This window comes from Aptenodytes forsteri, unplaced genomic scaffold (genome assembly GCF_000699145.1).
Source record: "Aptenodytes forsteri isolate BGI_AS27 unplaced genomic scaffold, ASM69914v1 Scaffold192, whole genome shotgun sequence".
Taxonomy (NCBI): domain Eukaryota; kingdom Metazoa; phylum Chordata; class Aves; order Sphenisciformes; family Spheniscidae; genus Aptenodytes; species Aptenodytes forsteri.
This window is the reverse complement of record NW_008794891.1, coordinates 1054143-1068061: the sequence shown is the minus strand read 5'-3', so window position 1 is coordinate 1068061 and position 13919 is coordinate 1054143. Positions and strand designations below refer to the sequence as shown.

At 43.9% G+C, this 13919-nt stretch overlaps 1 protein-coding gene across 1 annotated transcript in view; it reads right to left on the bottom strand.

Moving 5' to 3' along the window:
* Window positions 1-13919, bottom strand: part of DTNB (dystrobrevin beta) — a 200928-nt gene that overhangs the window by 76568 nt on the left and 110441 nt on the right. The window contains exon 13 of the mRNA XM_019470972.1: window positions 8880-8967. Coding sequence (XP_019326517.1) covers window positions 8880-8967 — 88 coding nt within the window. The remainder of the gene's footprint in view (window positions 1-8879; window positions 8968-13919) is intronic.

The following is a 13919-nucleotide window of genomic DNA, read 5'->3' as shown; positions in this document are numbered from 1 at the left end:
TTGTGTTTTTCTCGCTTGTGCTCTTCCATTTGTCACCCCCACCCCACTGGGGAGGGGGGGGAGTGAGCGAGCGGCTGGGTGGTGTTCAGCTGCCTGCCGGGTTAAACCACAGCATAGCTCAAGCATTGCATTTATTTCAAACCGTTTTTTTTCTCCAACTACAAGAGCCTGGTAGTCTTACACAGCACAACTGTGTGGCATTTGTACAAATTCTGACAATCTGCCCACAAAACCACACCTGAGTTCCAAGCACCCAGCGTGCTGGGCGTCTGTATTCACTTCTTCTCACAAATGGGAAGTCATTTAAGTAACTGAAAATTTCTTATCAGTTACTTTGCTCACAGGATCAGTAGCCTTAATCTTTCCTTGATTGATCGTTGATCAATAATCCCCCAAGTTCCTTTACAACCTAGCTGTGAGATGTAACTATTTTCTCTGTCACAGGCAAGTATCTTGCTGTAGCCTGTATAAAAATACGACGTCATAATGAAAGAGTTTACAATGGACACCTGGATTTGAAAAAGTTTGTCGCTGCCTTTGTCAAGCCTAGATGATTGCAGGCTGTTTTATGGAGTAGACAGTTTAACGAACCCTGGTTCATCCTTTGCAGCAATCTCAGGCTGCCCTTACTCTTCTGAAAACATCAGATTTCACGGGTGAGAGGAAGTATTACTCAGGGTAAAAGGATTCTGAAGAATGACTGAGAAGCTGGTGGACACGGTGTGGGACCTGTTATTGATCTAAGGGTTTCAAATTAAATTCATATGGGTATCGCATTACCTCTTGTGGATGCAAGTATTTCAAATGCATCTTCTAAATATGACTATTAGGAGATAATTATAAAGTCTGAGATATCATTCAAATGTGCAAATACCATTCTGGGCTTCAGGTTGGTCCTACATTGGTAGGACAGCCCGTATTTCTTTAGTGAACGAACTCCTCTGGAACACATGGAAGGAAACGTAACTGTAGTCGCTGCTCTCATTTCTGCCCAGCATTTTATTAACACCAAATTCTTACTCTCATCACCTTTGGAAGAGTTTTGGGTGTATGGTGTAGGATTGCAATGGCAAATGCTATTCTTCTCATAAATCCAGGGAGACAGAATTCATGACAGCATTTGCATGCTGCTATTTACTTTGATGAGAGGTACCTGTCCTCTCTGTGAAGTTATATGTGGTTCTTAAAACCTCTGCACTTAAAAGGCAAAAAACCAACCCAAACCATTAATTTACTAGTCAGCACTCTTATGTTTGCACTCCATCTTACTGGACAGGTATGAACGATTTGTGTCTTCCAAGATTTATTACTGTAATTCCTTTCTTTAAAAAGCCTAGCAGGTTCAGCTCCCTAGCTGCTCAGCAGCGCTGAACACCAGGGACATATCCCCTTTCTACTCAACTCTTGCAAAGGCTTTCTACTACAAACAGAGCGCAAAGACCTGGTGGGAGTCAACAGCGTAAAATGTAAGGCCTTCAAAATTGCTACAAAAAAGGCCCCAAACCCCATTTTTGCATGTGCATGAGAAAATGAACAGAGTTTATATTATTCTGTCCTCTGTAGCTTTCCTTCTCAGTAAGGAGTAAATATCTCAGGAAGAGAACAGTCCTAACTATTACGGCACAGAAGCAATGTGGAGATCTTTTCTTGGCCCTACTGGATGCAGCTCCCAATCTTCTGACAATAACGTAGTATGACCAAACCCCAAAACATTAGAGATCCCTGCAGAAACAAACTATAGAGTTTATCCAGGGTAAAAGTATTTTGAAGTATGGTGGAGCTTGAAAAGAAAAAAGACTTTTTGACAGTGAATTGTAACATAGGTCTGACGTTTTATACCAAACAGCAACAAGACCAAAGCTGAAGCTTTTCGAGCTGAGGACTAATGTTTTGAAAGTTAAAATGTTAAAAAAAGTTTAAAAGCTAAGCAAACTCTCCAACACAGCTGAATTACCATTGTCTTCTGCTTTCCTGGTGCTCAGCAGGAATGCTAAAGCCTCACCAGTTCTGAGAAGATCATCCAAATGACAAGCCCCATTTTCTCTCAGCAAGAAAATTCGTAAGACGATGATCATAAAATCTGCTTAAAATCCTTAATATCACATAGGAACAGTAAAACCTTCTAGCACTGTAATTTAGTTTTCCTATGAATAGGCCACTAAACTTGAGAGAGCGCCATGTTGGAGCTTCAAGTCATAGAATCATAGAATATCTCAAGTTGGAAGGGACCCGTAAGGATCATCGAGTCCAACTCCCTGTCGGACTGGTATTTGTAATAAGGAGCATTCAGACCTCACCTACAGTATACCTTTTTTGGCTGACAGAAGAGGATTTAATGACAGCATTTAATTAAGCCCCCAAAAGCCAGTTTGGCAAGCCATTGCACTCCTCCATCACCCTCATTTGGAAGAGACTGTCAAAGAACCGTAAAGCTTGCATCTCATGGGCATCAGATTCCAGGTTCCTTGGTGCAAGGACCTCACGGTGTCATAGAAAGTCTGAACCAGTACTTCACCTGCCCATCACTGTGGTATATCAGTGTTCTTTATGATCAACAAAGAGGAGGAAACAAACAACAAAAATGGTTCATATAACTGGTGTATCCAGGAGAAGAAGAAATGATCCAAGAACCAAGCTGCAGATTTATCCTGCAAAGGTGTACAACAGGAAATCTGGTTTACTTGTTCTTTCTTTATTTTAAAAATATTTATTAAATAATGCCTAAAGCCTAAAAGAAAAGTTACATGATGGGAATATTACAAATGTTATTTAGGTTGTAGGTAGCTTTAACGAGATGAGATGATGATAGGCTTTTAGCCGGGCTTAATGTTGAGGGAAGAGCAACACACACTGTTTTCAAAAAAGAACAAAGTGGGCAAGAACCTAATTATCGTAACTCATCCATGTAACTCAACCTAATTATCCACTCATCCATAACTGAGTATTATCTCATATTTATTAGGTGCTCATGTTCTTCCTAGCAGCAAGGCTGCACAGGTCAGCAGAGTCCTGCCAAGAGTGCACGGTCCCTGCGGACCTCTGCTCCTGCCGAGTGCCACAGGCTACTGCCTGCCACGGTGGGTCACTCTCCATCAGAAGTCACCGGGAAGCAGCAGGCACGTCTGGCTCACAGACCAGATACCGACCTGTGCTTGTACGAATCAACCTGCCCGGGTGTATCAGCAGAAACTCAGGAGGATCTGGGAGGGTGCTAACAGCAGAAAATGGGGAAAAAAGAGAGCTGAGGTAGAGCAGGTGGGAGAGGAGATGAAGGAGGTATTGGCTTGGAGAAAGGGAGGTGTTGTGTAGAACATTGATAACAGAGGGCCTGGGGTTGCTTTATATATATGGCTGTATATATATATATTCACCTAAAATACATGTAATCACCCCTTCTCTTAAAAGTATGCAGTCACCTCACACGGAGGATTACCTACATTCAAGTCCTAGGGCAGTACTGAGGCAAGATCTGGTATGTATGTGGAAGGGATTTTGTAAGGGGAAGTAGGCAAGGGGGCTGGGGACACGAGAGGTCATTTTCAGTCCCCGCTTTTATCAAAAAGATGATGCGTGATAGGAAATACCAGATTATTCCTTACCTCAGACTGATAGTCTGAGCAGATCAGCAGAGGGAGACAAACAGATGAAGTTGGGATCTTGAAAGTTGTGACCTTGAAAGTCTGGCTTGCTTTCCATTAATTTCTTCACTTTATTCATCTAGTCACCTTCTGCTTTTCTCTCTTCTGCTTTCTAGCTAACTGGTCTAGTGGAGCCAGCCAACAGTCACTCTGCTGTGACCAAACTGGCAGGCCAAACATGGCCCTGAGCAACTGAAATCCAGTAAAAGGGATTTTGTCTTCTGAAGACTGGCTTGAAGAAAACAAGAGTAGCCCAGTCAGAGCTTGTTTGAGCGAACACAGGCTAAGCTGCTGTCTAGCAGCGCGTAATTGCACTGGTTGCATGCCATCAGCCTCTCCTGCAATACTGAGCAGCTCGCATGCATCAAGTGACAAATGATGCATTCTCCTTTCTTCTCCCTCCCCATTTATTTTTCTTCTTTAAGAAGAAACAGACTTGGATTTCAAGAATTAACTCTGAGGTCTGCCTCAAGTTATTTTGTCCCAGTAAGACTTCAAGCAAAGGCATTTCCCCTAAAAATGTTAATGGAATGTATTTGCATTCATATGGCGAGTGACATCTATTATAGTAACAAGCCTGCAGAAGGCAGTTCTAACATTTTATCTAATTTGACAAAAAGCAGAAACTGATGGACTGAGTCAGATCCATTGCCACATAGTCCAATGGACAATTTCCAGCAGTGACCACTGCCAACTACTTCAAAGAAAAGCGTAAGAAACTTTGCATTAGGCTGTTGTAGTATGAACAGTCTGTATCTGGGATCCTCTTAATTTCTAGCAGTTAGAGCATGTTAAAAAATAAAGCACATTACATCTGAGAGGTAGGGCTGGAGAGGACATCAGGAAAGAATTTTGGTTACATCAACCTCTCTCAAGTATTCCCAGCAGATACTGGTCTATCTTGGTTTTAAAATCTTCATTGACAAATACTCCATAACTCCTTTATGGTGGCTTGTTTCCATTCTCTACTTTCATTCAGGCCCAGATTCATAGAAAAATATAGTTGGGAAGGAACCTCTGGAGGTTTCTAGTCCGCGCGCCGCTCAAAGCAGGGCCAATTCACAGCAGGTTGCTCAAGAACTTGTCTAGTTGAGCTCTGAATGCCTCCAAGGAGGAATGTTCCAGTTCTTCTCTGGACAACCTCTTGGACACCAATATTTGACCATTACCATGGTGAAAAATTTTTTCTTAATATATAGTTGGAATTTCCCTTCTTGCAACTTCTGTCTGTTTCTGTTGCTTCTTGTCCTTTCACTGTGCACCTCTGTGGTGGGTTGACCTTGGCTGGCCGACAGGTCCCCGTATGTCCGGCTCATCAGGTAGCTGCAGACAGCAGTAAGATCCTCCTTTGCTTTCTCTTCTCCATCCTCAACATACCCAGCTCTCTCAGCCCCTCCTCGTATGTCATGTACTACAGCCACCAACCATCTTAGCGGTCTCTGCTGGGCTTGCTCCAACGTGTCCATGTCTTTCTTGCACTGTGGAGCCCCAAACCAGACACAGTACTGCTGATGTGGCCTCACCAGCTCTGAACAGAGGAGGAAAGTCACTTCCCTTGGCCAGCGACCCTCACTCTCCTGGCTGCACTCTTGCCAGTGGTGGGCTGCTTTGCTGCAAGGGCACACTCCTGACTCCTGCTTTGCACCAGGACGCCCGGGTCCTCTTCTGCAAAGCTGCCTTCTAGCCCGTGGGCACTCAGCCCGCACTGCTGCATGGTGTTACCCTGTCTCAGATGCAGGACTGGCACTGTGTTATGTTGAACTTCATTAGAATTGTCAGCTCATTTCTCCAGCCTGTCAAGGACTCTCAAGTTAATGCCACGCAGCTGCAGTGACTTACTGACTTATGTGTTACCTGTTTTAAAGGTTCCTGTGTATTCATTTTGAACCGATCTGACTCCTCCAACTTATCTGCTACAAAGAATACGTTACATGATGCACCTTCAGCAGTAAAGACTGATGCAAACAACTCATTGAGCTTCTTTGCTACGGTCTTTTCATTCCTGACTACTCTTTTGTACATCTTGGTCACCAAAAAGTCTTACTGATTCCCTAGTTAGATTCCTACTCTTGATGGTATTGAAAATCTTTTTACCGTAGACTTCAGCATCCCTTGTGAAGTGCTCTTCAAGTTCTTTTCCCATCCCTGAATTTCCTGTTAACGTTTAACCAGCCATGTTTACAGGCTTTCTTTTCCTTTCCATTTGGGCAAGCTTTCCATTTCCTGAATGCCATCCTTTCCTTGGGACATCCTCCTTAGCTTTCTTATTGACCCATGAAAAGAGTTTTTTGTATGGTTTTGTTTTCTTTTTGAATTTTGACAGACAGATTTCCTAAGCTTCTAATACAAGATTTTTAACAGCATCCAGGCAGCTTACAGGCTTCCTGCTTTTTGGACTGATCCTTTTAGGATTTTTTCTAATAGCTTCATTTTTACGTAGTTCCCTTTCTTGAAACAGAGTATCTGCATACTGGATTTACTTGGTGTGCTCTCTCCTGCTGTTAAAGCTAAGTGTGTGATGGTTAGTACTACAGATCAGCTAGCGCAGTTAACACCACTCAAACTCAGGACCAAATCCAGGAGCGCATCTTTTTGTGGATTCTAAAACTAGTTGTTCAAAGAAGCAGCATTTATTGCATTCCAAAGTGTTTCTGCATCTCCCTCTGAAAAGGCACTGATTTAGTCTCTATGTGGGTAGCTGAAACCTCCCACTGTTACTTACCTGTCCTAAATTCGCAGCTTGTCTTATCTCACTTAACATTTCCCGATCACTACCACCATCTAATGAGGGGGTCAGTATTTCTTTTCTATTATTAAGAATTTGGAATTTCAACCCACAAGGATTCTGCAGTTCTTCTCTTTTTCTGTGATATTTTTATGCTGTTACACTGTGTATTTCCTTTATGTACAATACCGTTCCCTTGCCTGCACAGCCTACCGTATCATTCCTGTAAAGCTGGTGGCCTGGTCGCCACATACTCCATGAGCATCCTTCTCCTACTGGATCTCTGAGACTTTTATTATATTGGGGTTTTTATTTGATGTTCCCCATTTTAATTCCATACAGGAAGAAAAAATGGTTCCCTTTTTTTTGTTTTGAATTTCCCAGCCTCTAATTTACTCCTGTCTCTCTGTTCTAATGTTATAAGAAGAGTATTAAGAAAAAGACCGTGGCTGAAAAGTCTCAGCTATTCCATTTCCCACAAACAGCGAATCCTCAGAAGCGAGCCCCGCAGACACGGCACGCCATCCCAGAGCTCAGCAGGATGTTTCTCCACCAAGTTGCAATGGCCAACTTGGACAGCAGTCATTCAAAGTGCTGGCTAGGGAAGGGGGATCTCCTGTTGGCAAGAAATAATTAGAATCTGCCATGAAGCAGAGCACTTTAAACTCGGATTCCTTCAGAATATGAAAAATATATTCATTTCAGCTGATTAGTATTTCTGGACTGTGAATAAACAGTGGACCCAGTAAATAACCTTTAGATTCCTTGCTGCTAAGCTTCGGTCGCAATGGAAACACCCTATTATTACTCTTACGTCCTTTCTCTACCACACTTCAATCCCTGGCAGCACTTTGACATCTACCCTACGATGCGGCTTACTTGGATGAAAAGAAAGCACTAATTTGTCACAGGTCTTTGAAAAGTCTCAGTAAAGTCTAAATGCTGCTTTCTTTACATCCAAATAAGTTGCTTCATTTTTGACCTCTTTCAGAACTACAAAGTACACGCAAACAGGTTGAGGTGATTTACAGATTTTTAAACGATCAGGTTCTTTCAGAACCAACATCGTGACTGTTTAGTTTTCATAATACTTCTTTATTACTACCAGAAAAAGTCAAGTCATGAGTAAGAATCCTTCCACCATCTTCCAGAGTGAAACTGATTCAGCACTTACTGTCTCAACAACTTCTTTAATTTTATATGACGATTACATAGAAATCCCCTCCTTTTCCATCTAAACCAGAAAGTTTGCACTGTGCTGCTTTAATATTTCAACATGAACATAGTCTAGTGAACTGAATGACTTCAGAAATGCAAACATACTGTTTGACAGAGATAATGGGAACTGACAGTTAAAAACGTTTAAAAAGCATAATTATTTTTTATTAAAGTTTTACAAAAGGGAAATACCTGGTCACATCCATATGACAAAGTCAGATTATTGGCTGAACACACACTGAAGGAAGTTATGAGGAGGCATAAGCCTACCTTGCTGGAAAGGACTTGAAAGTATTTATACGAGAAATATGTAATGAAAAGGTGAATGAGGACACCGACGTTAAGATGCTTCTCTAGCCATGCTAACATGCGGCAGGACACACACTCTGCCATGGTGGTAAGATGCTTAGGAGAGGTCATTGCTACTGCTGGAGGTTGTGGAAGACGAGGGCTATATCTGAAATGGTATATGGATAATGATATGTTTTGCAACAGCGATCATGTAGAGCAGCAATGAGGGAGAGACGTTGGAGCAGCCTGGTCAAAGCTGTTATGGCAGGCCTAAGGGCGCGCACCTTCGATAGACAGAAAGGGTAGCCAGGTTTTTGAGCATCTGCTAAGCCAAGCTGCTTCTAAGCAGCATACTCGGTGGAAACGTTGTAAAATGGCAGCCATAATTCGAGGGAGATCCACTGCCGCTGAGTAACGTGGAAGATTGTTCCCGCAAACACTGCTCTCCTTTTGTATCTCCCCATCCAGCTAGACTGCAAATATTCCATGGAATTTCAGTAAATTCTTAATTGCCATGATCTCCTACAGCGATTTTCTGTTAAAGCAGTATTTATTTTTACCAATTTAAAATTGGTTGGGCGTTTCCTTTAGTTTCTTCTATTGTAAGAGACTGCAAACGTAAAAAAGACCTTCCTTTCTCTCTCTCAGGCTCCTTCCCTCTGGAATAAATATATTCCATAATGTTTGTTCCACGATTTGTTTTCCTCAGGTATCTACGTATTTATCTCTTCTCTAGACTAAGTAGGACTAATCTGCTTATTCTCTTGTCTCCTCTGACCTCATTTCTAATAATTTGTGTTGTTGTTTCCCGTTTCCCTGCTCTTCCCCTGCTGCCTGAGAACGCAGTATTTCTGCTGAAAATGAGGAAAGCATGCTGCTCTTTTGCATCAGCTGAATAAACAAAAAATGACAATTTCACGCAGCTATTAGCATTAAGCTACTAATTAGACTCTGAAAAACACCTTCCATATTCCACGGTCGGTAAAGAGGGATGAATATTCACTTACTGCATTTCCAGCTTCGGCAGCCAGCCGGGCGGCGTATCTGGCAATCAGCCTGTGCTCCTCGTCCAGCCTGCCGGGGCTGTCCAGGACACTGCCGGGGAAAAGCCAAAACACCCCGTCAATATCCGCCGCCTCTAGATATTACTCATACTGGGGGATGACAGAGAAAAGGATGTATTATTGCAAAGAGACAGCGATGGGAAATAGGAGAGTCACACTGGAAACAATCTAGATCGTTCCCTTTTTCATTCCGCTTCCAAAGAGGGGACTGCTCTCCAGACTTTCTGCCTAGTAGCATTTTCTCCAGGATTCACATATTCCAGTTTTAAATGATTAAAATAATTTGTTTTCAACAATTCATAAATATGTATCATTAGGAACAAATTTAATTTGTTTCTGAGGAACTTTTCTGCAAACCCTTTTGGTTTACTCAAGGTAAAAAGAAGCAAATCGCTCAATGACAAAGGAGAAAAGCTTTGTCCTCAGGAGATGTAGGATGACAAGTGTCAAAGTCAGGATGATTTCCAGGAGGAAGAGCGGGGGGAACCAGCTGACCTGAGAAGAACGGACTCCGTCACTGAACAACATCAACTTAAATGCAAATAGTACTTTGTAAGTCAGCCTGACTTACACCTGACTTACTACCACCTTACAACACCCAAACGTACAAGATGTGGTAATTTGAGACTTGGTCCTTCACACCTCAGCTAGCAGAGGATGAAACGGTTCCAGCTGCCTCGTATTGCCTCGTGCAGATGGGCTGTAGCTGTCTTGGAAATGTTGGTGAAAGAGGTATTAAAAAATATTTCCAACAATCATCAGCAACAGCGGCAGCACCATGAGGTGACAGAAGAAAGGGACATTGAATTTTGAAACAGGAAAAGTAGAGACAGCAAATGGGACAGATCCCCAAGATTAGGACGTGAAAGGCAGCACCTGGATCTTTCTCGCATTTAACACGGGCATCGTCCCCTCTGTGCATGTTAATCATTAACGTGATTAATCCAGTCTGGTAAGCCAGTTAGTGCCTGGAGCGCTGGATCAGTTTCTACTATTCACAAATAATTGTCTTTTTAACTATAAACACACAGGGGGACAAACGATAATTTTCAGGTTGTATTAATTGAAACCAGCCAACGTTAAGATCTATTACCAGCTCCGTTTTGGTGGCACAGTGGCCTGGCCACAAAGAATCAGCAGGGGAAAGCCAAATGAAAGAGCAACTTTTTAAGCCACCATCCAGCCAAACTATTCAGTAGTTGCTTGTTGCCTCACTGCTGCAGAAAGATTTCTCATCACGGTCTCCCTTTAAAAGGGAAGCCACTGAATTAGTTATATAAACCAAACCATTATTGACTGAAAACAACCAGGATTGAGGTGGAAATGAGCAATGTCCTTCATGTTGCAACACAGCCTTCCTAATGCTGTCCTTGGTGTTCCATGTGGGATTCACAAATACCACAAATAACACAGCGCTGTACCTGTATGCGCTTACAGCGAAATTCAGGATCAGGATCACGCCACAGACAGTAGCAAAGAAAGAGACACACGCCTAGTGCGCGGCAAAAGTTGCTTTTAGTCCGCATTACCACTTCACAAGGTAATTTACATTTCTTTAAGCTTAATTTCACAGGTTTATGTTTACATTATTTAAATTTCACAGATTTATGTTAACCATATTTAAAGAACCAAATCTATATTGCATACATTATTTAAAAATGTAGATTTAATTTCTTTTTTGTAATGCCAAATTTAACAACTTGATCTTTTTTAAGACTCTGAAAGTCTGCCAGATGATGCATTTGAGATGGCATAGAAACATTGGACTGAATATAATAGATGTACGACTACAATTTACACAGATGGGTCTACGATGAGTATAAATTGCACTATTACACCTCTGCATTTGGCCTGCTGGATTAAGACCTGAAGATATTCAGCGAAACAGTGCAAAGGAAGGAGCTGGCGAAAGGTGAGCTAAACCAGTGGGAAAACAGATTTGAGAGAAGAAAAAACAGTCTTTACACTAGGCTTGATGAACTTCTCACACGCCTTCATGCTAATTCATTTTCTGATTTTTTTTTTTCTGGTGAAGGAGAACAATCTTTCCCATCCCACTTTCTGAATTTGCTATTGTTTTTGTTTAGCTTTCCTCTGCAATTTTGTCTGTACAAGTGTTTTTCTGCTTTTATAGGAATGCAGATCATTCTGGCATGATATACCAGAGATCTGGTATCTCCTAATACCTCTCCCAGCTCCTGGAATTATTACCTCTTCTTATCTAAGTGAATTAGAAAACAGTTATTGACAATTTCTTACTTTCTTGAAGAAAACCTGTAATTTAAAAAAAAATAAATCCTTTTGTGTTTGCTTTTAGAAATATTTTACAGATGGAGAGGAAGCGGAGTTCAAGTACATCTCCTGGCCCTCCTGCGTGTTCTTTAATAGAAACCAGTTTGAACAAATGAACCACTACTGCAACCTACAGCTCTGTCGGATTAACAGAGAGGGCATTAAACACAACCTACAAAATACCGCAGAATTCTTTACATCGCTTCACGGAGGAAAACCCACTTCTTTGTAGTTTTAATTTCTGTGGAGACATTGCAAAGTATTCCTACCCTGAAAACCCGTCCTCGATAGGAGTCCTGCGGAGCTCCCTGTCCTTTGGGACAGCAGCAGCACTGCAAACTGTGAACCTTCCCCCTGCCTAAACGAGTCCCATCGGCATCCAGTGCTGCCCGTGCGGAAAGGGCCCGGAGCGACAGCCAACACACAAACTAGAGGACAGCAGCTCACGGAGAACAGGAAAGGTAGCAAAGGGGAAGAATAAGCCTGGCTTAAGCCCAGAGCTCAGGAGGGAGGAGGGAACGTGAGTGAGCGTTCAGAGATTTTCACAGCAGCAGAATATTGGAAAGGTAATATTATAGATTTCCCTATCTCAAAAATACCGTGCCAGGTGGTTTGGTCTGTTTTGACAATGTTGTGCTACTTATACAGCACCGACCATAGAATCATAGAATCATAGAATCATTAAGGTTGGAAAAGACCTCTAAGATCATCGAGTCCAACCGTCAACCCAACACCACCATGCCCACTAAACCATGTCCCTAAGTGCCTCATCTACTCGTCTTTTAAATACCTCCAGGGATGGGGACTCAACCACTTCCCTGGGCAGCCTGTTCCAATGTTTCACCACTCTTTCAGTAAAGACATTTTTCCTCACGTCCAATCTAAACCTCCCCTGCCGCAACTTGAGGCCGTTTCCTCTCGTCCTATCGCTTGTTCCTTGGGAGAAGAGACCGACCCCCACCTCGCTACAACCTCCTTTCAGGTGGTTGTAGAGAGCGATGAGGTCTCCCCTCAGCCTCCTCTTCTCCAGGCTAAACAGTCCCAGTTCCCTCAGCCGCTCCTCATCAGACTTGTTCTCCAGACCCCTCACCAGCCTCGTTGCCCTTCTCTGGACACGCTCCAGCACCTCAACGTCCTTCTTGTAGTGAGGGGCCCAAAACTGAACACAGTATTCGAGGTGCGGCCTCACCAGTGCCGAGTACAGGGGCACGATCACTTCCCTACTCCTGCTGGCCACACTATTTCTGATACAGGCCAGGATGCCATTGGCCTTCTTGGCCGCCTGGGCACACTGCCGGCTCATGTTCAGCCGGCTGTCGACCAGCACCCCCAGGTCCTTTTCCGCCAGGCAGCTTTCCAGCCACTCTTCCCCAAGCCTGCAGCGCTGCATGGGGTTGTTGTGGCCGATTAGTCAATCCGTGAGCTCTCCCACGTCTTCCTTTGGAGACGCAGTGGGTAACACAGACGGAAAGGTCTGACTAGGGCAGGCTTTGACATGCACGAGGAAGCGTCATCCTCGGGACAGCCCGGGTCTGTCGCAGAGGCACTGAGACAACGGGACAGAATCAAACGGATTGGAGCCACAGAACATGAGCACCCCGAGGGGAGACAGGGAGGGTGAAGTGATGCCGATTTTTAGGTGTCAATGGAAATGTTTGAGGCAACGTGATAAACGCATACGGGAAGTATTGCTTCTGCAGGCACTTTGATCCGACCCAAACGTGCGCAGGCACTTGAAAGGGACGTTCGCAGCCTCTGCCCTCCACTGCTGCGCTGGCAGTGGTGTCGGGGCAACGTGATGAGCCAGCAAAGGAAATTGAATTGGCTTAAGACTGGCCTGACAAAACAATAACTTGTTTTCTGCCAGGGCAGTTCCCTGAGCCAGCTCAGCAGGTGGCTGCGTAAATGCGGGAGTTAACACAAAGGCGAGAGCGGGTGCACCGGCGGGATGAACGGGGCAGGGGGAAAAAGGGGAAAAATCAGCACCCCGCCCTTACGTTGGCTTGAGGCTCTCATGAAACCATGCCCAGAAAAATGGGGGCAAACGCAGTCTGTAAAGAGAAAGCCGAGATGCCAGTGCCCTGTTGTCAAATACTAACACAAAAATGAGCTTGGACGACCAAAGTATTGGCTAAGGAGGGGCGATCAGTAAAGGATGTAAGAGGATGATACATCATGGGGGGAGGTTTGAGATCTTAGGCTCCTTCCAAAACTGCTTAGGAATTCATGATGCTGAGAAGTGGCAGAGGACAGCAAAAGAAGGCATGGCTTAGCGACCATGAAATGATAGTATTCTTGATTCTTGGTGAAGTAAGGAGGGGGGCCAGCAAAACCGCAACCATGGACTTCTGGAGGGCGGACTTTGGCCTGTTCAGGACGCTGGTTGAGAGAGTCCCGTGGGAGACGGTCCTGAAGGGCAAACGGGTCCAGGAAGGCTGGACGATCTTCAAGAAGGAAGTCTTAAAGGCGCAGGAGCAGGCTGTCCCCATATGCCGTAAGAAGAATGGGCGGGGAAGACGACCGGCCTGGCTGAACGGGGAGCTCTTGCTGGGACTCAGGAAAAAAAGGAGAGTTTACCGCTTGTGGAAGAAGGGGCAGGCGACTCAAGAAGAGTACAGGGATCTCGTTAGGTCGTGCAGAGAAGAAATGAGAAAGGCAAAAGCCCAGCTAGAACGCAATCTGGCCGCTGTC